The 27088-nt window shown below is 37.0% G+C and overlaps 1 protein-coding gene across 7 annotated transcripts in view; it reads left to right on the top strand.

Moving 5' to 3' along the window:
• CLCN3 (chloride voltage-gated channel 3) overlaps positions 1–27088 on the top strand; it is a 67406-nt gene that overhangs the window by 555 nt on the left and 39763 nt on the right. For 5 of the 7 annotated variants that reach the window (XR_005056144.2, XM_036998831.2, XM_017642877.3 and 2 more), the window contains exon 2: positions 5905–6080. Coding sequence is in view for 6 of the 7 variants with exons in the window: in XM_036998831.2 (XP_036854726.1) it covers positions 5921–6080 (160 nt within the window). In the remaining variant the exon portion in view is untranslated. Of the gene's footprint in view, positions 1–148; positions 169–5904; positions 6081–17786; positions 18149–27088 lie in introns of those variants that run through there. The other 2 variants (XM_073232821.1, XM_017642878.3) reach the window with 2 other exon arrangements.

Below are 27088 nucleotides of genomic sequence, written 5' to 3'. Positions count from 1 at the left end.
GTAATAAGCCCGCCCCGATGAGGTGTGCGCCCTCGGACTTGTTTACGGTGTCACCGATCGCCCTCAGCAGCTGTCGGAGGACCTTTGAATGGAATGGAGTGGGTTCTAGGACAAGACCAACTTCGAACTCAGTGGGATTCACTTCTGCTGAATTTGCCCACATTTAAAGTTAATATTCAGTTTTTCTATCTTTAGCTTTGTGTGTATATCGAGACATAGCCTGTGTGTATATATAACATTTGTGTTTTGATCTTAAACTTGAGCCAGAAACTGCCTTAGAATCTCAGATTAATTTTGCGTATGATACGCTTAATTTAAAAACTGGAGCACATAGAAGTTAATTACACATATATTATGCATATTAGAGGCCGAGGCTTGTTTCCTCTGTAGAAAAATTCTTGTTTATAAGAATTGAGTCAGCAGTAACCATATCTTTTTTTTTTTTCTTTTTGGGTAATTCGAAAGTTCAGTTCTTGCATACTAAACTTTTTTGAGCCATGCAACTGAATATTGCAGCATCATTGTGCCTTGTGTCATTGACTGTTGAATCTTTCCAGAAAAGCTCTTCTCCCTAAAGAGCTCATTTAGAAAATTATTTTCGTGATGAAGTCGGTATGGAAATGATTTAACTGATGTTGTCCAATGTTATGTGCCTTTGTGAGTCACTAGAAAATACTTGAGAGTCTTCAGTAGCTCAAGAGTACATACAGGAGTTAAGATGCTAACTCATACATTGTTGATTTTCATCTTAAAAGGCGCTGCTGCTCCTGTTTTCTTGTCACATAGCTTGGCCTAAAAACCGGGCGTGTGACCTACAGATAAGTTCTCAAATTTAGTATGCTTTTATGACCTCTAGTTAATACGAACAGCAGCTGTTGGCAGCACCATACAAATTGCTTCTCCCTCCTACACTCTTCAAAGACTTTGAATTTTTTGTTTGAAAAACGGGTCAGATTACTTTAAGTCAGTATGAATGCATCCATCTTTAATTGGAAATTGTATTTTAGCTTGTGTTTTCAGTCATACGTAGCTCATTAGGAATGTAAATGTTTAACCTGTTTTTGGATATATACAGTTCAGGGGGACAGATTTACTGAGGTTATGGTTTTATGTTAGTGAATTGGCTATTTTCCAGCTCATGCTGGTGACAGGCTTTCCGTTTCCTGTTGTGACATGTTGGTAATAATCTTCACACCTCTCAGGAAGCCAGATTTGATCTCTGTAGTGGGTCAGATACCAGAGCAGTATGTCTTGTGGGGTTTGGCCACTCTCTCTGCTTTGTAGAACTTTCTGTCAAGTTTTTTGTAGAACTTTCTGTCAAGTTTTTTGTCAAACTTGTCAACAAGGATATAAAATGTATAATAGGCTATAAAAAGTGCTAATATTTGTTGAATGAATTATATGGTTCACGGTCTTTCCTAAGTGTTTTTTGTGGATTATCTTAATTCTCACACCAACACCATGAAGCATTTTGTTTTCCCATTATACATATGTGGAAACTGAGGCATAGAGGGTTTCAGTCTATCCAGGTCTCAGAGTATCAGGACTGAGGCTGAACCCTGGCAGTGTGATTTCAGAGCCGTTGCTCTCCGTGGCTGCACTCACCATATTGCAGATAGGACTAGTCAAAATGCTAGAAGAGAAGATGTGACATGAGAGATATGGCACTGTAGGTTCACTTATTTTTCAATTATGAAAATAATGTAAAATTACAGAAACTTTGAAAAATCGTTTTACAACCTTCATCCTACCACTCTATTAAACTTTTTTTTTGGTGTTTCTTTCATATGCACACTCGTGTGTAAACATAGTAGGTATGATTCATTTTGACTCTTGAAGATAAGTGTTCTTCAGTTAAATATAAAATGGAGGATGAACCCATGTGGGGAAACTGCCCATTTGCATGCTAAAATGCAGAGCTTGTATCTGCAACTTTGATTGGAACCAAGTTAAACAAATACATTTCTTGCCCTTATGACATGTAGTTGGACAGTTTCTGTCTTGTAAAGTAATGGAGGTTATTTAGGTCTCAAAGTGCAAGTATTCATAACATCTTTTTGTTGGATTATTGTTTACCTTTCTTCCTTGTAATGGTCTGAATCTTGTATTTGTGTGTGTGTGTTTTCCCTGTTAAAATCATTTCACATTTTACTTTTGAATGGCTTTAAAACTTTTTATGAATCTAGGAAATTTTCTTCAGAGTAGACAGCTACTTCCTTAGGGGGTTATCCACTTGGTACTCGTTCTAAGAAAAATATATAAGGCACAGCGATTTGGACATGCAGCTAACTTGATGAACAAGGGACAAAATTATCAAGTACTATTGCTTTTGGAGAAATCGGTTTCATTATTGTCATATCTTGTATGTGTCCACAATTTGTATCAGGAAAAAGTCTTTCTTATTACTATGATGTTCTGATGATGTTCTGACCTAAGTTTCATGACGTTATTATGGGTTGGAGGGGTCATTCCCTGTCACAATCAATTTGAGAAACTTTTCATAAATTTTATTTATGGAGTTAATGGTTACTGCAGGTTTTCTCAAGAACCTGTCTTAAGCTGTTAGCTCTACACTTACAGATGAGGTATGCTTTATTACCCAGACTTATTGACCGTGAAACCTTTTACTGGGCTTGTGTTGTGTGTATGCTCACTCATCTCCAGATACTTTTGTGTCCTTCTTGCTCCACGGTTTGATTCTTGCCAGTACTTTTGTTTCAGTTAACCCTTCTCGCATAAAATCTCATTTACCTTTTAAGGTTCCAAGTTGAGAGTGTCTCTTCCAAAGAAGGCTTTTCATAGTTAGGGTGGGATATGTTCTTTTTTCGGAGCTCTTAGAGTAGTTCTTGTGTCTTCTGTGACATTGTTAGGTATTGTCTTTTATTATATGGATATATTGTAACTTATAGGAAAATATTACAACATCCATTTGAGTACAGTATGTAACTTAACTCTATGCTGAAGTTTACGGAAAGCTGTAAGGCTTCTACAAATATGCTATTAATCATCATAAATCGTGTCTGTTTTTTATAATTTCTGTTATAAAGAAATTAGCTATTCTGTAAACAGTAAATGAGTAAGTGATTATGTTAAATTAATTGTCACATTTTAATCTTTAATATCTTGGCACATAAATAGTTCTTAAATTATTTATATGACAATGCTCCCTACCGGCAAATGGTTAGGTCAGTCAGAGTTTCACTTCCCTCCTGTCATTGCTCTTGAGACTTTTTTCCATTTCTCTAGTTGCTAACATTTGGGATTTTCACTTCTTCTTTGCGTTCACATTGTGCCTGTATTTCTGTTTAGCTCACCAGCCAGCCAGCCAGCTGGTTGAAACTTTGAAACGTAGCTGTGGTCTACAGCCTACTCAGTCGCCATAATGAGAGAGGTAGAACTTGTTTGGAAGCTGTGACATGTGCCCGCCGTAGGCTGTGGTCCCTTAGCCACACATAGCCAGGGTCTTCCTGTTTCTGCCCCGCCCGCACTCCAGTTCTGATGGTGTATTTCTTAGTGTTTGCAGTGGCGATATGAGCCATAAATGTAATTTAAAATTTCTTAGCAGCCACATTGAAAGGTAAAAAGAAAATTGGTGAGATTAATTTTAACAATATATTTTATTTAACCTAATATACATCTAAAGTATTATTTCAACATGGGATCAATATAAATTAATTGTGAAATAATTGGTGTTCTTTTTTTGTATTAAGTCTTAGAAATGCAGTCGGTATTTCATTTTACAGCACATCTCAGTTTGGACTAGCCATAGTTTCAAGGCTAGTGACTGTTGAACAGACAGTATAGCGCTATAGGTTTCTGGGTTAGTAAAAGAGGAGTTTTCACTTTTTCTTTTTAAGTTAATTGAATTTATAGAAATAGTGGCCCATGCAGAGCTGAGTTTATTAAACGTTTGCAGTAGAGTTGGTTGCTCTGGGCATAAAGAAAGGTGTGGAGTCTCCATGGCTCAGAGGTGGTAGTGAAATCAAGTCTTTAGAACATTTTGAAACAGTTGTGAATTACCACTTACGTTTTTTGAGGGACTTTTAGATAGATATAAAATGGAGGAACTTGCTGGTTGATATCCCAGAACACAGAAAGTTTTAATTATTTTTGTGAGATTTCTCAGTTTAGTCTAGCTAATGTTCATTAATGTGTATTATCACATGTATTTAAGCTCTTCTAGTGTATCATCATGTGAAGAAGTGAAGAATAGGATGTCCGTGTTCTTTGCAAAATCTTAACATACATGCTTTGATATGTCATTATAAAAATGATTCTTGATCTGTTAATGCTCATTTTTTAAAAAGCCTTTTTGGTTATTTACTCAAGAGTCACAGTACTTAATTTCATTGCCTCTGTGGACACCACAAAGTTCTTAACATGAACAGTATTTTCATACTGTTTTGTTTTAACATTTACTTTAAATACAAAGCTGTTGCTCTGATTAGTACATGCTAAAATCAGATCTCAGTATATTAAGCTGGCTTCCGTAGAGGTAGTCATCAAACATTAATGAAGTTGCAAAGCAGCAAATCTTTGTATTAGTTTTCGGTTATTCTCCCAAGACCAGATTAATACTGCTTCAGAGAGGATTTGTTTATTAAAAACTGAATACATTTCTCTTTTATACCTCATTAACTGAATTAACTGAATAATTTGACAGTGTGGCATTTGGACACTTAACTATCCATGTATCACGTACCAGTCACTATACCATGTGCTGAGAATAAAGACAGGCTCTCAAGGAGCTCTCAAAACTGCACCTTCTCTACAAGGGTCTTTAATTTAGGAATTTTATATCAAAATCTGTTAAAAATAGTTATCAATAATATTTTACTTTTCTGAAGAATGAAAGCTTTACAAATAACTTTAATTATTATAGATTTTTTTCCTGTGTACAGAAAGAAAATTTTTCAGTGACAAGTGGTAAATTGTCTTAAAACACTCTTAAGTCTTCAGTATTAGAATCCAGCGCTAGAATTGGAGTATACTTAGTTACATCCATCTTTTGTTTTCTGTATGTACTTAAATCTAACAGGTCTTGTTTTACAAGACTTACTGGTTTGACTGCTCTCAGGACTACAGCTTTCAAGTCCCTCACAGGAACCTTTCAAGTCTGTTGCTCATGTCCACCACACCTATGTTGAACCCTAATTTTGATGCTGAGCAAGTAGGTTGATGTATTAAAAAAATCAAATTACTTAGGAGTAATACTGTTTTTAAAATACAGGGAGTAAGAACAATGAAAATATAAACTTAGGTGGCATCTGCTTTGAAAAAAAATTGTTACTTTTATATTTTCTAAGGCTGATATTTGGTCATGGACTCTGAAGATTTAAATTTTAAAATGATGAAAGAACAAAATTAATATTAAACTTTTAAAAATTACAGTATTTAAGAATTATTTAGCATTTGCATCTGATAAAATATTCAAAAGGGACAGAGTCTCCCTTTCAGATCTGGTACTTCAGTCATATTGTTCCTTTTCCTTGGGAGCAACTTTCTCTTAAAATCCCTCCAGAGATAGGCTGTAAATACATAAGTAATTATATTCTGTACTTCTTCCTCTTCTCCGTCCCCATTTTTTTGAGGAAAAAAATCCCTGCACATGCATTGCAGTATACTATTAATGCTTCTCTGCACTTTTTTCAACTTAACTGATATTAGATACTGTTTAATACCATTCCCTGAAGAAATATATTCTTTTTTACAGCTGTATAGTGAAAATAGAATTACTAAGTCATCCCAAAAGAGTAAACATCATAGAGTTAGCTATTGTTACAGTGGATGAACTTAGTATTTTTTTTTAAATATGGAGATCAGATGTTTCCTTTTGTCATGTTAAACTAAGTGAATTTTATTATATGTTGGTAAATGCTAAAACCGTTTTCCCCCTTTCTTCAGGTCATCAGACAGCTAAATGGAGTCTGAGCAACTGTTCCGTAGAGGGTACTGTAGAAACAGCTACAATAGTATAACAAGTGCGAGCAGTGATGAGGAACTCTTAGATGGAGCAGGTGTCATCATGGACTTTCAGACTTCTGAGGATGACAATCTGTTAGATGGTGACACAGCAGTTGGTAAGTTTGGCGTTACAATTCTTAATAATTTGTAGCCATGAATATGTACTAATGCGTTTATACATTGATTTACTAAGGTCGAGTTTGTGGTCACTTTTTCCTTCACAGAAGTGTGTGATTCAGTCATTTCGCATAGACGCAGTGTCATGCAGCCACCACTTCCGTCTAGTTCCCACTTTCACTGCTCCAAAGGAAACTTTAAAATGTACAAATGCATGATCAGAGAGCATACAAGTGACTGGAGTTCTCAGCAAGACAGAACTAGTAGGAGGTGTGTAGGTACACGGATATGTAGAAGGAGATCAGTAATGAGGGGCTAGCGTACATGAGTGCGGAGGCTGAGAAGGCTCACAATCTGTCAGCTGCAAATCGGAGGCCCAGGAAAGCTGGTGGTGTAGTGGCGGTCCAAGTCCGAAGGCCTGAAACGTAGGGAGCTGGTGGCATAGGCCCCAGTCTCAGTCTCAAGGCCTCAGATCCAGGAGCACTGATGTCCAAGGTCAGGAAATAGACATCTCAGTTCAAGCAGAGAGAGATTCACCTTTCTCTGCCATTTTGTTCTATTCAGATCCTTAGCTGATTGAATGAAAGCCCTTGGACTGGTAAGGGCACCTTCTTTTTTCAGTCTACCACGTCGATGTTAATCTCTTCTGGAAGGACCTTCGCAAACACACAGGAATCACGTTTTCCCAGTTCTCTGAGTATCCCTTAGCCCAGGCAAGTTGGCACATAAAATTAGCCATTGCAACAATCATCAAATCTTAAGTGTGGAAACTGGCGAATTTCTACAAAATGAACACACTCCTGTAACTACTCAATCAGGGAATAAAACATGACTAGTTCCCCCAGAATCCTTCCTTCTTCCCCTTCCAGATCAGAGGTAACTATTATTTTGATTTCTATCACCACAGATTAGTTTTGCAAGTATTTAAACTTTATATAAATGGAGTTATACCATATACAGCTGAACCTTGAACAGTGTGGGGGTTAGGGACGCCAACCTCCATGTAGTCGAAAATCTGCCTATAGCTTTTGACTCCAGAAACTTAACTACTGATAGCCTGCTGTTGACTGGAAACCTTTCCGAAACATAAACAGTTGATTAACATGTATTTTGTACGTGTCATATACTGTATTCTTACAGTATAGTAAGCCAGAGAAAAGAAAATGTTTTTCAAATAGTTGCAAATCTGCGAAAAATTTTCCAATATATTTATTGAAAAAAAATCCATGTATAAGTGGACCCATGCAATTCAAATTCATGTTGTTCAAGGGTCAACTGTGTACTCTTGTGTCTGGTGTCACCTCCTTATATTTTGAGATTCATCTATGTTGAAAATAGCAACATTTAATGTATTTTCGTTGCTACATACTATCCCATTATGTAAATATGCTGCAGTTTATTTTATCCATCGTACATTGTTGTTGGATATTTATCTTTTTTCTTTCAGATTTTGGCTATTAATGCTGCTGTGCATGTTCATGTACATGTATTTTAGTGCACACTGTGTGCACAGTTCTGTGGGATTTATACTTCGGCATGGAGTTCTTAGATGACAGGGTACATGGATCTCAGTGCCACCAGATACTGTCAAGGATAGTTTCAAGGTGGTTGTAGAATGTACAGCCTACCAGCGGTATTCTACCAGTGAGAGTTCTGGTTGCTCCATATCTTCACCAATACTTCATAATAACAGTTTTTAAATTTTTGGCTATTTTAGTGTGGGTACAGTAGTCTTACATTCCTTACATTCTGGCTTTAATTTATAGTTGTCTGATGGCTTATGAGATTGAATGCTTTTTTTTGTATGTTTATTGGCTTTATCGATTGCCTCCTTTGAAGTGCCTGTTGAGTCTTTTTGCCTGTTTTATGAGTTCTTCCTCCATTCTGTTTATGAGTCCTCTGTCAGGTATATGTATTGCAAATATCTTTTCTCACTTGGTGGTATGTCTTTTCATTCTCAATGTAATCTTCATCAAAAGATGTCATCAATTCAAATGAAATCCAGTCAGTCTTTTCCTTTATTCTTTGTGCCTTTTGTGTTGTGTTTAAGGTATCTTACCATTCCTCAGGTTATGAAAATATTGTTTTCTCCAAAAAGTTTTATTTTTTTGTCTCTTTCACATTCAAATTTATAAATTCAACTTATTGATTAATTAGATTTATAAAGCAACTAATTTTTCTATGTGATGGGAGTTAAGGGTACACTTTCACTTTTTTCCCATGAGGATAACAAGCTGACCCAGTACCATTTATTGAAAAGCCTCCCTTCTCCAGCCCGCATGGCATCAACATCAAGTGGGTGTACTTCTCTGGGTCTGTTTGTGGCCCTCTGCTCTGTTACACTGAACTAGTTCTCTATCCTTCTGCCAGAGCCCAGCATGTATGTGAGTTTTGTTTTTCCCATTGATCTTACATTGATGTGTAATCCATTTACATTTAATGTAATCATTGATATATTTGGGTTCAAATCTACTATATTTCTGTTTGTTTTCCATTCGTCACAGCTGTTCTTTTTTCTCCCTTTCTATTCCCTACAATACCTTGTTAGGTATACATTCTTTTTTTTTTTTGAGATTTCACATTTACTTTTTTATTTTTTATTTTTATTTATTTTTGGTATCATTAATCTACAGTTACTTGAACATTCAAGTCCCTTCACCAAGTCCCCCTGACAAACCCCATTACAGTCACTGTCCATCAGCGTAGTAAGATGCTGTCGAGTCCCTACTCGTGTTCTCTTGTGTTGTACAGCCCTCCCCGTGCCCCCCCCCCGCCACATTACACATGCTAATCATAATGCCCGCTTTCTTTTTGTCTGCCCTTATCCCTCCCTTCCCACCCATCCTCCTCAGTCTCTTTCTCTTTGGTAACCGTTAGTCCATTCTTGGGTTCTGTGATTCTGCTGCTGTTTTGTTCCTTCAGTTTTCCTTTGTTCTTATACTCCACATATGAGTGAAATCATTTGGTACTTGTCTTTCTCCGCCTGGCTTATTTCACTGACCATAATACCCTCTCGCTCCATCCATGTTGTTGCAAATGGTAGGATTTGTTTTCTTCTTATGGCTGAATAATATTCCATTGTGTATATGTACCACATCTTCTTTATACATTCATCTACTGATGGACACTTAGGTTGCTTCCATTTCTTGGCTATGGTAAATAGTGCTGCAATAAACATAGGGGTGCATCTGTCTTTTTCAAACTGGGCTGCTGCATTCTTAGGGTAAATTCCTAGAAGTGGAATTCCTGGGTCAAATGGTATCTCTATTGTGAGCATTTTGAGGAACCTCCATACTGCTTTCTACAATGGTTGAACTAATTTACATTCTCACCAGCAGTGTAGGAGGGTTCCCCTTTCTCCACAACCTCGCCAACATTTCTTGTTGTTTGTCTTTTGGATGGTGGCAATCCTTACTGGTGTGAGGTGATATCCCATTGTGGTTTTAATTTGCATTTCTCTGATGATTAGCGATGTGAAGCATCTTTTCACGTGTCTGTTGGCCATCTGAATTTCTTCTTTAGAGAACTGTCTGTTAAGCTCCTCTGCCCATTTTTTAATTGGATTATTTGCTTTTTGTTTGTTGAGGTGCGTGAGCTCTTTATATATTTTGAATGTCAGCCCTTTATCGGATCTGTCATTTGTGAATATATTCTCCCATACTGTAGGATACCTTTTTGTTCTATTGATGGTGTCCTTTGCTGTACAGAAGCTTTTCAGCTTAATATAGTCCCACTTGTTCATTTTTGCTTTTGTTTCCCTTGCCTGGGGAGATATGTTCATAAAGAAGTCGCTCATGTTTCTGTCTAAGAGATTTTTGCCTATGTTTTTTTCTAAGAGTGTTATGGTTTCATGACTTACATTCAGGTCTTTGATCCATTTCGAATTTACTTTTATGTATGGGGTTAGACAGTGATAGAGTTTCATTCTCTTACATGTAGCTGTCCAGTTTTGCCAGCACCATCTGTTGAAGAGACTGTCATTTCCCCATTGTATATCCGTGGCTCCTTTATCGTATATTAATTGACCATATGTGTTTGGGTTAATGTTTGGAGTCTCGAATATTCTGTTCCACTGGTCTGTGGCTCTGTTCTTGTGCCAGTATCAAATTGTCTTGATTACTGTGGCTTTGTAGTAGAGCTTGAAGTTGGGGAGCAGCTTTTAATGCTAATGAACTGTTTGAACAAATTTTTAAAGTACTTATTAAAGTCATTTGCTCATTTTCCTGTTGACGTGTGTGTCTATCATATAGATACATGAAAGTTCTTTATTTTCTATATACAAGCATTTTGTTCGTTATATGCGTTGAAAATATCTTATCCTATGGAAAGTGTTTTAATCTCTGTCTTAGTCTGGGCTGCTGTAACAAAAATAGAGCTGGGTGGCTTAAACAACAAATGCTTATTTCTAACAGTTCTGGAAGCTGGGAAGTCTTAAGATCAAGGCCCTGGCAAAGTCAGTGTCTGGTGAGGGGAGTACTGCTTCTGGTTCATAGTCTGCCATCTTTTTGCTTTGTCCTGTGGGGAGCTCTCTGAAGCCTCTTTTATGAGGACTCTAACCCCATTCATGAGAGATGAATTACCTAAGCACCCACCAAAAAGTAACCCTTTTCCCCCAGATACCATCACATAGGAGACTGGCCTTCAACATATAAACTTTGGTGGGATACAATCATTCTGTAGCATTCTCCTAATGGACAAATGATGAAAAAATGTTCTTAATCATAATGTGATCCTATGTAATAATCTTTTGCTGTATGGCTTATGCTTTTTTATGTTTTGATTATGAAAAACGTCCCTACCCTGAGGTCATGAATGTGTTTTCTTACATTATTTTGTAAGATTTTTATTTGCCTTTCACATTTTGGTCTATAATCATCTGAAGATTTTTGTGTTTGTGTGCGTTTATGTGTATGGATTAGGGTGTATTAAATTTTTTCCCTTATAACCAGTTGTCCCAATGCTAGTTACTAAGTAAACCATGTTTTTACCCACTTTTCTACAGTGCCACCTCTAATATAGCAAGGCTTATATATTAGAGGGTCTGTTTCTAGACTTCCTGTCTGTACTGTTGGTTTAGTTTTCTAGTATTATGCCAAAAGTACCCTGCTTTAATCATTTTAACTTTATAAACAGTCTCAGTATCTGGTAAAGCAAGTCTTCTCACCTTATCTTAAAGAGTGTCTTGATTATTCCTGGGCCATTTTATTTCCATGTACATTTTAGTGTAGTTTGTCAGTTAAAAAGCCTGTTGCATTTTTTTATGGTGTTTAATTGAAGCCATAGATGAGTTTGAATCTTTCAGTTCATGAACATGGTATACTTTTCTCTATCTGGGTCTTTTTTAATGTTTTCCAGTAAAGTTTTAGTCTTTAGTATTGACTTTTGCCTTCATTCTTTGTTACATTCATTCCTGTGTATTTTTCTAGTGTATTGCTATTTAATGTTATTTTTATTTTAAAGTTAATCTGTCTTTTGGTATATTTTGAAATTCAGTTTTTGAATATTGATTTTTAAAAATGCATTAGCCTTGCTTAACTCTTCCTTATTTTGATGATCTGTGATGTCTTTTAAAAATGTAACCATATTGTTAGCAAATAATGACAATTTTGTTTCTCTCTAATCTTTGTAGCTTTCCTTTACCCAATCCCCTGTAGCTTTACTGCACTGATGGGAAATTCTAGTAAACTCTTGAATGGAAATGGTGATTGCAAGTATCTTTTGTCTTGTTCTGAACCTAAAGTTGCACTGCTAAGTGTTCACCTCAAAGGTTAGGTATAAAGTTTAGTCAGGACTTCCTGTGCTACCTTTTATCAGATAAAGCAGACTCACATTTATTCCTCATTGATTTAAGAACATACTATTTAAAATCATGCATGGGTATTTAATTTATAGTTTCCCCTCCATCTTTTGAGACAATCATCTGATTTATATCTCCTTTTTTCTGTTAATAAACATTAGTTGATTTACAGATATTTCCTTGTATAAACACAATTTGATCATTGATGCATTAATACAGTATTATTTTTGTAAATTGCTGGTTTCGGTTTACTAATGTTTTGTGTCTGTATTTTTTTTGCATCTGTATTTATAACTGAGGTTGTTTTCTTTTGTCATACTATTCTCATTAGTTTTGGTGTCAGGGTTATACTTCCCTCATCAAGTGAGTCAATGATGCCTTCCTTTTCTAGTCTCTCAAAGGGTTTATATAAAGCTTGCATTATTGTTTCTTCCATAAATTTTGTTAGAGTTTGCTAATGAAATTCTAGGCTTAGAATTTTCTCTGTAGGAAGGTTTTAAATTATGTTTCAATTTCTTTAATGGTTATAGCATTCTGATTTTTTTTCTTTTTAGATAGATTTATCAAGTTGTATTTTTCTCAAAATTTGCCCTTTCTACTTAAAAATTTTACTGGTATACAATTGTTTTAATCGTACTGTAGGTTCTGTAGTTTTGTCTTCTCTTTTGTCCTGATAATGGTTGGTTGTGGCCTCATATTTCTTTTTCTTCTCCCTTTCTTCCTTCCCTTTCCTTATTATTAATCATGTAGATTAATATAGTACTATCAGTCGTTAGTTTTTTCAATGAACTAGTTTTGCCTTTCTTGTTTTTTCTAATATGGATGTGTTTTCTGGTTCATTAACTTCTATCTTATTTTCTTGTACTTTCTTAGGGTTTACTTAGCTGTATTTTTTTTTTTAACTTCTTGAAATGAATGGTTGGTTAGCTCAATTTTAAGTCTCTTTTCAGGTAAGTACATTTAAAATCTTTAAATTTCCGTCCAGATACTGTTTTTGTCTCCATGCCATAAGCCTTTATTATCATTATCAGTAATTAAAAATCATTTCTAATTTATACAATGATATCTATTTTGACCTATAGGTTATGTAAAAATGTAGTTCAAAATTTTCAAACATTTTTGATTAGGTCTTAAATTGACTTGTAACATTATTGCATTGTTATCTGAGAATATACATTATGTAATAAAAATGTGTTGAAATTTTTGAGACTTGCGTGATGGCCCAAGAAGATGTCTATTTTTGTAAATGTTCCACATATGCTCTAGAATAGCACATGATAGCAAGTTTTTGGTTAGCCGTGTTCTCTGACTACCATTAGGTAAAGTTGCTAATCTTCTGTTGAAATCTTTCATTTCCTTACTGGTTTTTGTCCTTGCTTGTTTCTTATAAGTATTTGATAGGGATCCATTAAAATATATCACTTTATTTGTAGACTTACATACTCTTTGTCATTCTATTAATTATTTCTCTATATTAGTTTGTAGCTTCCTAGTGAACAGAACCACTTCTATTTTGAAGTGAGTCTCCTTATTTCTAATCATACTTATGTTCTTTTGATATCTGTATATCTCCCCAATTTTTTATAGATTAGAGTTTGCATGTTCAGTTTTTAAAATCCTTTTTTACTTTCAGCCTTTCTGCATCTATATGTTTTAGTTGAAAATCTTGCCATCACATAATTGAATTTTTAAAATCCAGTTAGGTAGTGTTTATGTTTTAATTGGAGCCTTTAGTGCATTTATACTTTATGTAAATTTGGTATATTTGCATTTCAATATTTCTAAAATTCAGAACTTTTAAAATAGTTTTTCACTCAGTCCTTGGACCAGCTTGTGTTCATGCATTAGTATATTTGACAATTCCTTGAAAAGAAATTGCTTAGGCATTAAAAATATTGGCCATTTTGGTTCTGATTTTGAAAGGTGATGACTGTGTAATGTTTATGAAACTCTTCTTGTTTTTAATTTTATGATACATAATTTGGGTGATCAGACAACCATGCTCAGAGCTAAAATGTCTTGTATCTGTGAGGTATGAGTGTGGCAAAACTATTCTGCTTTTTGGCTTATTTTCTGGTTTGTCATTTCTAATTAAAAATTCCCACGTTTTCTTTCTTTTGTGCTGCATGACTTTGCAGCTAACTGTAGCTTGAATTGATTGCCCATGTAGAAAGCTTTGCTTTTTTTTCTGATTCTTTTGGTTAGAGAGAACTGAAAACACAAGTTAAACTTTAATGCCATATATAGTATATCTAAACGTAAATGTAAAGCAGCTATATTTAATGGATTGTTAACTGCACTTAATCTGACACTTCTATTTAGTAATGTATTTAGTTTGAGGAATAAAGGATATATTTTTTGTTAATGTTTATCTAATACAGGTGATTTTACTTAAGTATTACTTTAAAAATAATTTTTTATAGAAAATTAAAAATATTTGGAAATACAGGGGAGTATATTGTGTACCTTCTGGTTCTCCATTTAGCTTAAATAATTGTCAGCTCACAGCCATTTTTGTTTCATATCTACTCCCTTTTCCTAATTATTTTAAAATAAATATGAAACATTGTATCATTTTAGATAAATAGACACACTGATCAAAGAGTCACTACTTGATCAAACTTCAGTCAGGCTCTGAATTCTCCTCACAACTAGGTCTCATCTTTGCACTTGTGTGTCCATTTTTGTTTTGCTCAGTTTGGGCAGGAATCCTGTCAAATTGGTTTAGCCAGAAGCCTACACCCTTATTGCCCACAGCCTCCCACAGTCTCGTTAGTTCTTCACCATCTTCCAGATGATATCTGGTCACCCTGTCCTGCCTTCAGCAAGAATCCTGTTATGTCTGTTTAGCCAGAGTCCCATCTTCCCCCAGATATTTCCTCTCAGTAATTTTCCATCCACTGACCCCACCTGCCCTGCTCCTTGGCTGTAAATTCCCACTTTTCCTTGTTGTATAGGGAATTGAGCCAAGTTCTATATGGAAGTCTCTTTTCCCCTATTGAAATAGTGTGAATAAAATCCATTTTTACCATTTTAACTACTGTGCACCTCTTTTTTCTTTGTATGTATGTATGTGTGTGTATATGTGTGTATGTATATGTAATTATGTATCTCTAAAAGATAATTCTTATAAAGACTGTTACATCTAAAATACAAATAATTTGTTAAAATCAGGTATCTTGTTAATTTCATATTTCCCCAAAACTGTACATTGAATTGATGTCTTCTAAGTCTTTTTTTTACTTTAATTCTGTAATACACCCCCTTACCCTTTGCCCTTTTTTTCTTACTATTTATTTGTTGAAGAAACCAGGCCATTTGTTTCCTAGTTTGCATTTTCCTGATTGTGTTTCCTGAGCTGTCAGTTAACATTTCTGTTTCTTGTATTTCCTGTGAATTGGTTAAATTAGATCTAATGCTATATACATCATTTAAAAAAAATACTTCATATGTTGTAGATTTCTTGGATCCTGTGTATTACAAGGGGCTGATGTTTGAATGTTATAATACCATAGTCATAATACATATTGTCTGTTTAGCTATATAGGTACAGTTATACTGTTATAATACTATAGTCATCTATTCTGCCTCCTGGCTGACACCTCAGAGAGGCTGTGATTTATTCAGAACCCCACATAAAACTGAGATTAGCGTCCAGGGTGCTTTAGGAAGTAGAAGTATCTTCCCCCTTTAAATCTTTTAAGGCCTTTTTTGTGCTCCCACTTTAGTGTTTCTGTTCTTTAGAGGTTCCATCCTCAGCGTACCCTTCCCCCATCTGTGTGCCCAGGAGTTCTTGAATTTGTCTTTTGTTCTCTTTCCACTCAGCCCCACTCTAATTGTGATTTAGTTTATTAATCTGGTAATACCTAAACTGTGTCAAAGTCCTCTTTCGCTACACCTTCCAATTTTCAAAAGTGTAAATGGAAAACACTTCAGCCTGAGTAGTAATTCTTTTACTTCAAGAGAAAGTGGAAGCCACAGGCCCTAAGAGCATAAGAGATTGTTTACTTTTAAAACTTAAAAAATTTTCAAGTTATTGCAAAAGTAATACATTTATCTAAAAACTAAGTAAGTAAAACTCTGAGGAGCTATTTAAAGTAAGAACTAGCCTGTCCCACACTTCCTTTCATCTCATTCCTTCCTGAGTGATAACAGTTGTTGAGTTTGGTGTGTCTTCTAAACTTAACTCTGTAAAAACACAACTTATGTATTACATGTTATATGTACACATTTACATGTACACAACTTCTGTTAAATAAAAATAATTCAAACATTTGACTTATCCTGTAAAACCATTACTTAATGCAACATTGTCAGTATATTTTATAGGGAAGGTATTCTTCCCTTTCTAGTTATTGTCATTTAGCTGTCATTTTCATTTTTCCTTTATGACCTTGCTGTAAACCAGGAAAAACAAGAGTGCCTACAATACCGGGGACTATGGAGTAGACATTCACTTTATAAACAGGCATGGAAGAGTGTAAATAGTTTCATAAAAGCTAAATTATCTTTTAAATACCATGTCTATTTTTTGTCTTGTAATAGAATTTACATACCAAAGGGCCAGATTTACATTGTTAATTTAGTAAACTTAGCTCTTTGTCAAAGCTTTCGTTGTTTAAAACCATTATTTCCGAGAAAATTAGAAAAATACAGAAAACAGAAAAATCACCTACAATTTTATCATTAATGTTAATGGCCTGACCCAGAATTAGATAGAATATCCCTGTGACAGCAATTTTAGTCTATATTCCTTTCCTAGGACTCTTTTCCCCAAATCCCAGCTTGGATTTTATAAGAGGGTCTGTCTTTCTGAGGTTCAGACTTTTTGAAATATAAAAACTTTGTGACCTAATTAAACGACTCCAAATATCCAAAAGGCACTAGTCCAAATACAGTGGCATTTTCCTCCTTACTGCCGTCTGAGTCCTCTCACGCCTTCCATTGCCCCCAGTTCTTACATAAAATGCCTTGAATTGTTATGGACCTTAGAGGATGGTTCATTCAGTGCTTAGAAGAACAAATTTTACCAAGCCTATGGAGTCTTAGGGAATTGCTTCTAATGAATAGCACATTTTTATTTAGTGGCACTGCAGCCTACAGGTGTTAGGAGATTCACCTGGTTTAAAATTATCACCTCAGACACAGCTGTAAAAAATGTGAACTCATTTTAAATCAGCATCAGGGGGCTTTTTGGAATGATAGTTTGAAACAAAAAGTTATGTTTGAATTTCATAGAAATTTCTAGCAAAGAGACAATTGGAGTATACTTTGATACACATTTTACTAAAAGCCTTTTTGTTAAAGCACAAAATCTCTGTGTGGTAGGAAACATGTAGGAAAATAGATAGGAAAATCTCCTACCTAGTAAATCTTTTTCTTATATAGTTTCACAAACAATAGCTAACTTAGTATGTTGATAAGTTTCGTTCTCCTCAAAAGCTAGAATGTCGTACCAGCTAGTTCCTTGAAGGAAAAGAGGCTGAAGGGGATCAGAGAAAACACTATTCCAGCTGTTCAGTTACCAATGTTTAAATCCACGAGAAGTCTGCAGTACATTTTAGATAAATGGGAACGAACTTTTCAAACCAAGTCTCTTGAAGCCTTTGGTATGTTCCAGTTCTCGATCCTGATGACTCACATGACGTTACTGTATACAAACCAGGGCATTTATCTTATTAAAGCACAATCTTATTAGACTGTTGCTCCTTTTTTCCTACATCAGAAATGAAAAGCATTGTCTACATACAGAATTATCTCTCCACATCTCTGTATTAAATGATTTGTTCCTTTCTCTTTCTTAAAATCAGAAAGAAATAATGTTTCTATTGGCCTCCTGGAGTGCCGGCCGCGGTTCTAGAAGCTGTATTGTGGGCACTTCGGAACTGTCCGACCGGTTCTGTCCGTCCCCTTGGAGCTGAGTCACCGTCGCACACGGCGGGACCTGGGCGCGCGGCCCCGCCCCTGGGCGTGGCCACGCCGTAGCCACTGGCAACCGGGCTGCGCCGGCTCCCCCGGTGACGTCACGCGCCGTGAGGCGCCTGGCGGCTGAGCGCGTCCGGGTGGACGACGCGCGGCCCTGACCCTCGTCGAGTACGGCCTCTGCCGCGCCTGCTGCGGCAGGCGTGGAGCAGGGGCTGCACGTTAGCTAGCTTTTCTTTTTCTTTTTCTTATTTTTAAAAATCCCAGCCATGGACGCCTCTTCCGATCCCTATTCGCCTTATGACGGGGGAGGAGACTGTCTCCCCTTGAGGGAGCTGCATAGACGAGGTAACGCGCCCCCGCGCCGGGCCCTGTCGCTGTGCCTGCGGCCGGCGTTCCCTGGTCTCCGCGGGCCCGGTTGGCCCGGGGCTCGGCCCTCCGCTGCGGGCCGCCCTGGGCGGGGGTTGGGCCCGGCCGCCCTCGCGGGGCCCGGAGCCGGCGGCTGTCGCTCCGCGCCGGGGGGCGCCGCCCCGGGTCGCGCCGGGCCCTGACCCCATCCCCCGCGTGAGGATCCTCGGTTCCGTCCGGCTCGCTGAAGCCGTGTTGGCTGGCACCTGAATAATAATGTTTTTCTTCCTTGAGAAAGCTTAAAGGTATTTTCTTCAGTTTGCACAGAGAAATCCAGCGTCGGTGTGCCATTGTATTTCAGCTGCTGCCAATTACCACGCAGCTTTTAGCCACAAAGTAAATTTAAAAAGCTCTCCCTGCGTTTTAGATCACTTTAAAATGGCAATAAAGAATTTTCATATTAATATGCGTGCATTTAACATGCGTTTCAGGTGATTAACATTAATATGCACAGGTGTTTTGTAAAAATTGATATGATAAAAACATTTAGGGTTGTTTTTCACATAAAAAAATACCCATGGATAGTTTGTGAACCGAAAAAGCACCCGACACTGATGTAAACCTTTGGCAGACACTTCCTCCGTCGCCCTAAAACTGATTACATGTTAATTAAACTGCCCTTCTTTCGTTTTTCTTAAACTGATTATTCTAAAAATAGGTTGGCAATTGTTTGAGAAAAAAAAGTGAACCTCAAGAAAAAAATCTCATAGCTATATGACTTCATTTATGAGCCACATCATCTTGAATTAATGCATGATACTATGAACTCATACGGTTTAACCCAAACTTCTGTTTATGAAGTAAAAATAAGGAAATCATGATTTTCCTGAGCATATTTAGCATGTTATTTGTATTTAAATAGAGTTTGTATTCTGATAACACTTTTTGTAGTATTAAATTACATTAGATTTTAAAAGTGTTACTAAATTCAACAAATATTTACATTGGTTGCATTGTATGTGCTAGGCATTACTTTAAGCTCTGGACAGTTGAAACATTGTATATTCCATAGTATCTTGTTTTTAGTAAAAGCTTTCTTTTACTAAATTTTGAGAAGAGCTACATGGAGATCATGTTGGCTTTCTCTTAGAGTTGCTCTCCATAAAATTTCTGTATATATGTATATATATGTATTATTTCAGAACGTTTGGAGAAGTAGTAACTAAAAGCTTAAAAAATAAAAATTTCTCATAATCTTACCACTCAAAGTTATTATTTTTAATTCACTTCTTACTGTGTTCATAAGCTCCCCTTTTTCCTGGGTTCCCATCATCCCCTTTCTGGTAAGGATTTGTTCAGACAGGAAGCAGCGTGAATGAGCAGTAGTGTTCCAGTGTCACAGTGTTGCTCATCAGTCATTAAACTGGAAAACAAGACAAACTGTTTTCTCTGAACTGTTACACCCCTTTGTTGACCACGATAAACCGGAAGACCTAGGCTTGGGAAATTTCAGTTCCTAGTGTTAGGTTTGACCGTCTTTGACAGAACTTAATTATCAACTCCATCTCTGCGTAAGATCTGCAAATAGTAATGAACCAAAGCTTATGTGAGATAGGCATGGTTACTGATAAAGGTATTACTAAAATATAAGCCTTTTGTTTTTATTGTATTTTCATAAATAGTCTTTTGGAAATCTTGCTTAAGGTTTTAATCAGTCCCATTCCTGGCAGCCCAAATAGGTTTCCTTATCCTCTGAGAATTAATATAAGCCAATGTTATTTGAAAGTAATATTGTATCTTTGCAGTAGATCAGTTAGTCACTAAGTTTACTTGACTGTACTGTAGTATCCTGTTAATGGGTAGGAGGTTATTTGGTTTCCGTAATTTATAACCTTGTGTAGTCATGGGTCGACACAAAAGAGCTGGAGATGTGGAAACCAACAGCAGTGAAGGACCTGTAGCAGTTATTTGAATATTAATTCTGCATTCAAAGTACTTTCTGAGCTCTTGTATATACACGGCATTGCTGGGCGCTGTGAGGAATGACGGTGATAGTGATGTTAGTAATAGCTACACTTGGTGCAGAACTTACTGTTTGCTAGATTCTGTTGTTTTAATTGTATCAGTCCACTTAATGTGTAACAAATCACTTTAATCTTTATCACTGACTTGTGAAGTAGGGATCCCATTTACCTGTGACAAAACTGAGATAAAGAAATAAGAAAAGTCAGTATAAGATCCCAGTGATTTGGCTCATGCCCTAATCATGGGGTGTTCTGCATCTCATTGTATGTATCCCTATAATAACATGGCATTTTTGAGTCTGAGGGGGCATCAGGAGGCTTCCCAAGTTCAAACACAAAAAACAAAAGCCCAAGGAAGTTAATAAGGTTCTAATGAATGGAGTGGACTGCACACTATGGGTGACTCTGCCGGACCGGGGAGGAACCAGCCTCCTGGCAAGTGTTGTCAGAGTGGACCAAGTCTTCAGGTATGCAAGGGAGTTTGACCTGGCATTCCTGGAGGGGGAGGATCAGATGAGAAGATGTTCTGGTGGTAGCGGATGCCCTGTGTGCTGTCCCCAATAAGTCTTGTTGTATCAGTGGGTCAGTAAAGGGGGTAGCATAGACAGGTGAGGGGGGAAAGTGTGCCAGAAGACTCATAATGGTCTTAAGCCACAAAAAGGTTGGCCTCTTTGTGAAATAAAAGTTTGGAGACTTTTCTTGTTTCTGTCTAAAATAATTTCTTGACATTATGCTTAGAAGTAAAGCTTTTTTTGCTCCTATTGTAATAAGTTGCTTTGTTCGTGTTTATTCTCTCCCAAGAGTATCAGTAGTTGGCAGCTGTCTGCTCTCTTTGCAAGTTCGGGTGATGGATGACACTCACTGCCGTGTGGACTTTGTGTAGCTCTGTGTAAAATGGGTTTTGTATTCAGGCCCTTACTTATGTCTAATCTTTTAGCCAGCTAGAAAATTTCTTCTTACAAACCAATTCATTTAAGGTCTGCAAATTAAAAGAACAAAAAAGATGCTTTGATGTAAGAAACACTTTATATTCCAAAACAATAGGGTAAAACAAAGACTGTCTTCAAATTTATTTTGCCCACAGTATCTGGATTTAAAACCTTCAATAAAATCTGCCTCAGGTTACTGTCTGTAGCTCTGTTTTCTAAAAATAACTGATACTTTACTATAATTAATAGTGTATCTTGTGGCTTGTTTTAAGTCAAATATGCTTTGTGTATCAGGATCTCGAAATGTGAGATCTGCCGCAGAGGTTTGTAATTGTGGCTGTTTTCCCAGCATTGAGGTCTCTGCTTTTGCCTACATAAAGCCGTAGGAGACTCGTAGTGGAACTCTACTCGAAGTTTGTTCTTGCTTTCTCATAAACATGTGTAACTTGGGATGTTTTGATAATCCTTTGCAGTCTTAACTGGATCAAAAGATGGATTTACCTTCATTTCTGTCAGTTTATTCCTCTTGCCTTTCATGTGATATACAAATCATCTCACATGCAGAGATAATAAATGAACTTGGAACTTGTTTCCAATTATACAGATATGTTATATATCCACTTTATCATCTCTACCTAAGGATGTGACTTTTATTTTGAGGCATCAATAGAACAGAAGGAAACTGAATTTGGCAGCGGGCCACACATTGCTGCTGACTGTGCATCTGTGGTCGAGTTCTTTGAGATTTGGGTTTGATTTCCAGCCCTTTGCAGTTTAAATACTCTGGTTGGCAGTACAAATTTAAAGAGCACTTACTTCATATATCTTATTCATTTATCCAGCAGACATTTCATTGACCACCTACTAAATACTAGGCTCTGTTCTTGCCATTACCTTTGTAATCTTTCACTTGGGAGCTGACATTCTGGAAGTTCCACTATCAACTTATTACACGTACTTTCCCTTCCCTCACCAGGATCACCATTTCTTACCAGTAAGGCTACAGAAGGAGGAAAAAGTACACTGGGGACCAGACTTCCTGCTCTGAATATACAGAAGAAACTGTATAGTCAGAGAAAATGTAGAATTTTAGATTTCTGCCTTCCTCCTCCATATTTTTTAAAAAGTGTATTTTATGTGTGTAATAGGACAGTAGTCAGTATGAGCTTAAAATGACAAGGGTCACTGCTCTCACATCTTTTGAGATTGACCCCAGAGGTAATAGTTGTCTTAGCAAATAAATATATACCTACTTTTTCACGTAAAACTATTACTTGGACATCCCCCTTTGAGAAAAGACTTAGGTTGCTGGAGATGTGTGTTTGAAATTTACGGCTAAGTTTAAATTGAAACAGTTAAGTATCTTTAGCTCAGTTCAGCAAATATATATTAAGGACTAGTCAATGGGAATATAAAGGTTTTTATTTATGGGAAAGCAGATAGTTTCATTAATGTTTATATTTCTTTAGTTCAGTCTTTGTTAAGTTGCAGGTTTCAACATGTCGGTCATGAAATCAATTGGGTTGTGACCAAGATTAAAAAGAAAGAAAATACAAAGTAAAATATCAGAGCATATGCCAAATAGTAAGTATACTGAACTTTGGTTTTAGGTACACATGTGTGTACTGTGTCAGTGAGAGATGTTTCCTGCTGTGGGGCACAGTCCAAAGAGTTTGAAAACTCGTTTCTCAGTATACACCTGGAGGGGCAGTTGGCTCTGTGGGTGGAGTAGGCTTCCTGTTCCCTGGGATGCGGCTGGGGCGCCTGAGGAGGACAATGGGTATGTCACTTGTCGCAGACCTCTGCTACAGCGTGGCCATGTGCTCAGGGGCAAAGGAGCGGCCAGACGATGGCAGCATGTGCTCACTGTGACACGGTCAGGTGAATAGGACGGGGCACAGAAGAGGGCGAAGAGAGCCCATGCTGGGGACAGCAGCACTGCAGGAATGCTCTGAGAGCCAGTGCACATGCACACGTGTTTGGGGAGGAGGCGCCACCTCGCAGTTCTTGGCCTGCTCAGAGAGACATGTCCGCGTGTTCCAAAATATATAAGCAAGCAAGCCGTGGAAGTTTTTTTTTTAGGCAGTACTGCATAGTAGTGAGAAGTGCTTTTGGAATCAACTGCTCCGAGTTTGAATGCCTGTTCCGCTCCTTACCAGCTGTGACATCCAGGCATATTTCCTAACTCTCTGAGCTTTATTTTTCTCCTTAATGAAATGGAGGCAGTTACACTGATTTCATGGGGTTTTTGTTAGGATTAAGGAAGCTAATATGATGTGCTAAGAACAGTGGCACACAACAGGTATTCAGTAAATTTTAGTTGTTTTTGGTTATTGTTAGACCCCAGATAGTAACAAGTGTCTGGTCTTTAGTTGGGGGTGTTTATTTTAATTCTGACATAATCTAGTTTCCTGTTTTTTTTCTTTTGTCGTTTGTGCTGTGGTGTTTCCTCAAAATTCATTGCCTAACCCAGGGTCACAAGGATTCACTCCTGGGTGTCTTTTAAGAGTTTTATAGTTCTAGTTAAATTTAGAGCTGTGATCCATTCTGAATTAATCTTCATGCATGATGTGAGATAGGGGTCCAACTTAATTCTTTGTATGTGGATAGGCAGTTGTCCCAGCATCATTTGTTGAAAAGACTGCTCTTTTCTTATTGGTGAAAATATTTCCTTAAAAATGAATGATTAACATTTTGATTTTCCTGCAGTTAATTTTAAAACTGTTCTTGTTTAGATTACAGATATTAGTAGATAATGAGTTTGTGTTTACATAGGCATGTGTGATTTTATAAAGTTCTGTGTCTAGATTAAAAATAAAGCAAAAAGTCCTCATCAAAGTTCTTTTTCTAAGAAAGCTGCAAGTCAGTTACAACTCATTGATTGGATAGTTTTTCCTGCTTGCTGAAGAATTTCAGTGTTGGTGACACTTGAACTTGAGATACTGTTGGTGATATTTGAATTATAAAATGACCCTTTTATGGAAGGTTGGTCATTGGTCATACATTTTAGAAAATTTGCTTTTGTGTCCATACCAGGCATAATGAATTAAGTTATTTATGAAAAATCTACAGGATTTTTGCCCAGTATACAGTAAGAACTCATTGCTCAAATTTTAAGACTCTTTATTCCCCCTCTGTCATACTGTCAATCTTGACAACAATTGGCTAAGTTTAATATCAGATGAGTAATATAATTCAGCCTGATGAAGTGTTAAAGGCCAAAATATCTAAGTGGAAATGATAGCTTGTGTTTATTGACTCCCTACTATTCGTCCCATATTTTATTAGATTTTTTTGTGTGCTTTATCTCCAGTCCACATGCCATAGCCTAGAAGCAGGTGAGAAAACCAGGTGCTTCTGACAGTAGTCAGTAACTTGTCTGGGTCACAGAGCTGGAGTTTGACCTGAAGAGTGACTTAGAATACAGTCTGACCATGTCATTTCTCTCATAGGCCGCTGAAAGGGCAGTGATCTTTTCTCCAGTTCTTCAGCCATCAGGTAGTAGGAGGGTAGTTACTGGCATCTGGGAGTAAGACCTCCAGAAAAGTTTATTTTTCTTGTCGTAAATTCAGGAGCTACTTTCTTACAGTCCTGGATCTTGGGGTCTGGGTAGCAGGAACTATCCTATATCCTTTTGAAGTTCAGTCATTAAAATTAATAGATTCCTACTGACAGGTGATGAGTCGTGTGCCTTTTTCGTGGCTGGGGAGGAGATCTTGCTTGAGACCCTCACCAAGATGGCCACGGCGAGGGGCAGACACTTCCTGAAAGTGAGGGTCTGTCACAGAAGGAAGGAGAGGCCGCCAGGTGGGCAGACACAATAGGGGCCCATTACAGAAACAGTGATCCTGACCTGCGGACCATTACTGCATAATGTGGTTATTTTAAGTTTGGAGATACACCTGTTTATTAAAATTGAATATCTCAGCATGAGGATAGGGAAAAAAGTAAAAAAATTTTAAATCAAGTGGAAAATAGGATGGTTCAGTACACAAATATTCATTGCACATACTGTTTATAATGCGAACTAACCTAAAGGTTTGTTTAAATTGTAGTATGTCACAACAACTAAACAGTGATGTACAGTGCACTGAAAATGATGTGCATATGCATTTAGGAAAGGAGATAGTATTTAGAAAGTGTGCTAAGTAATGAAAAACTTATAAATCAGTATGGCTAGTACAATCTCATTTTTCTTACAAAAATGTTAGAGGCTGAAGCTAATTGCCAGTTTAATTATTATAACTGTCTTATTTGCTCGATTCTGTCTCCTTGCTTCCCTGGCAATCCTTATGTAGCTATGTAGAGTTAGTTCTTCATCTGTTCTTTTTTTAATCCATGGCTTATTGGCCAAACTCCAAGCATTTTTACTTTCAAAGCCATTTGAAACTCAAAAATCCATCACTTACAATTCAGTTATTGGCTTTTAAGATTTTGTCTTTTCTGTGGGTTTTAGAAGCCTAAATTTAAAACTCAGAAGCCACAATTCTAAATCTTGTTCTCTGTGTTCTGTATTTCTTTACCTGTGGCAATGGATGCCTCCCTGAATGGTAGAGGAAGATTTGTGGACAGGACAAGGTCTGGAAGGTACTGGATGAGTATTTCCAAAAGGTATTTTGGTACGTCTCTGCTACTGTCTTCACAGATGAATAAATGAGGGCTACATATACTTTGAGAAGTGGGAAACTCAGGGTAAATCATGTCATTTTTGTATTAAAATGCAGCTATAAGAAGAGCTTTTACTGGGGACAAAGGTGAGATCAGGGAAATGTGACCTCACCACCTTTATTAATTTCCTCATTAACCACCCTTGAAATACTATTTCAGGAAAGAGAGGTGCACTTCATGTGTGAGAAAACTTTAATTTGTTCATTACCTACAAGACATGCTTCAATCACCTGTAAGATGAAATTGAAAGGCGAGGTTGGATAGCTTATACTGTTGCTGACTAAAATTTTATTAACACACACATAATTTATTTGTATTCATCTCATTTGAACATACATAAGCCAAACTGTATACAGACTTAGGCTGCTGTGAACTATACACAAATAAATGATACATTAGGAATTTTTACAGAACACTCTTACTTTAAGGACACGTAATATCTTTAAAATTACTCCTAATGTGGGATATGAAGGCAAATCTATTATCCTTTTAGATATGAATGTTCCATACCCAGTTTAGAGTTTCTCCTCCTCTGTACAACTCAGGTTTTCTTGTGTGGCAGAACAAACTAAAAGGAAATATGTGAAATGTCACATACATACTAAAGTAAGTTAGAATCTTATATGTATAGTCAGCTGATCCTTAAATTTTATTTACCAGTCCTTTTGCAATAACAGACTTTAAGTTACAAAAATATGTATTAATTGATTTCACATTCAATATAACCTAATACGGTGAGTAAGAGATAGGATCAAAGCAAAGAGGTTAAAGCCAGATGGAAATGTCTGCCTTCTCTTCATGGTGATTCCATTTAATTACATTCATCAGAGCCAGAAAAATACTCTGAGCAGTTCTATCTCAGCAAAACTTTGTACTTTCATACCAAAATCCATCTTGGTTGCTATCCAAGCCAGTTTAATAGCAAGAGTTAACAAGAAAGACCCAGGCTTCTTTTAGAAATAACTTAGAAACAGTGAATCTCAGTTTTTATGGCTTCTCCAAGACCAAGATGGCCAGCCAGTGCCCCCCCCCCGCCCGCTCCTCTACTTTCTTCTGATGCCATCGCTGTGTCAGGTGGAAGCAAACAGGCAAGAGGAGACACACTGGTCTTCAGTTTGTTGGGGGGACAAACTGCTCTGGCTGACTTCCACCGCGACGTGTGTAGTCGCAGCCCCAGAAGCTCCAAGGGTCACAGCATAGAAGCTCCCTGACACAGCAATGATCCGCAGGGTCCTCTGGTTGAAAGAGCTTGAAACCTTTGTTGTTTTCAGATGTTCTGAATTACTACATTGTTTTATAAATTAGACACCAGAGTACTT

Source organism: Manis javanica, chromosome 3, assembly GCF_040802235.1.
Source record: "Manis javanica isolate MJ-LG chromosome 3, MJ_LKY, whole genome shotgun sequence".
NCBI lineage: Eukaryota > Metazoa > Chordata > Mammalia > Pholidota > Manidae > Manis > Manis javanica.
Note: the sequence above shows the minus strand (reverse complement) of the source record. Positions and strands in the feature narration are given on the sequence as shown.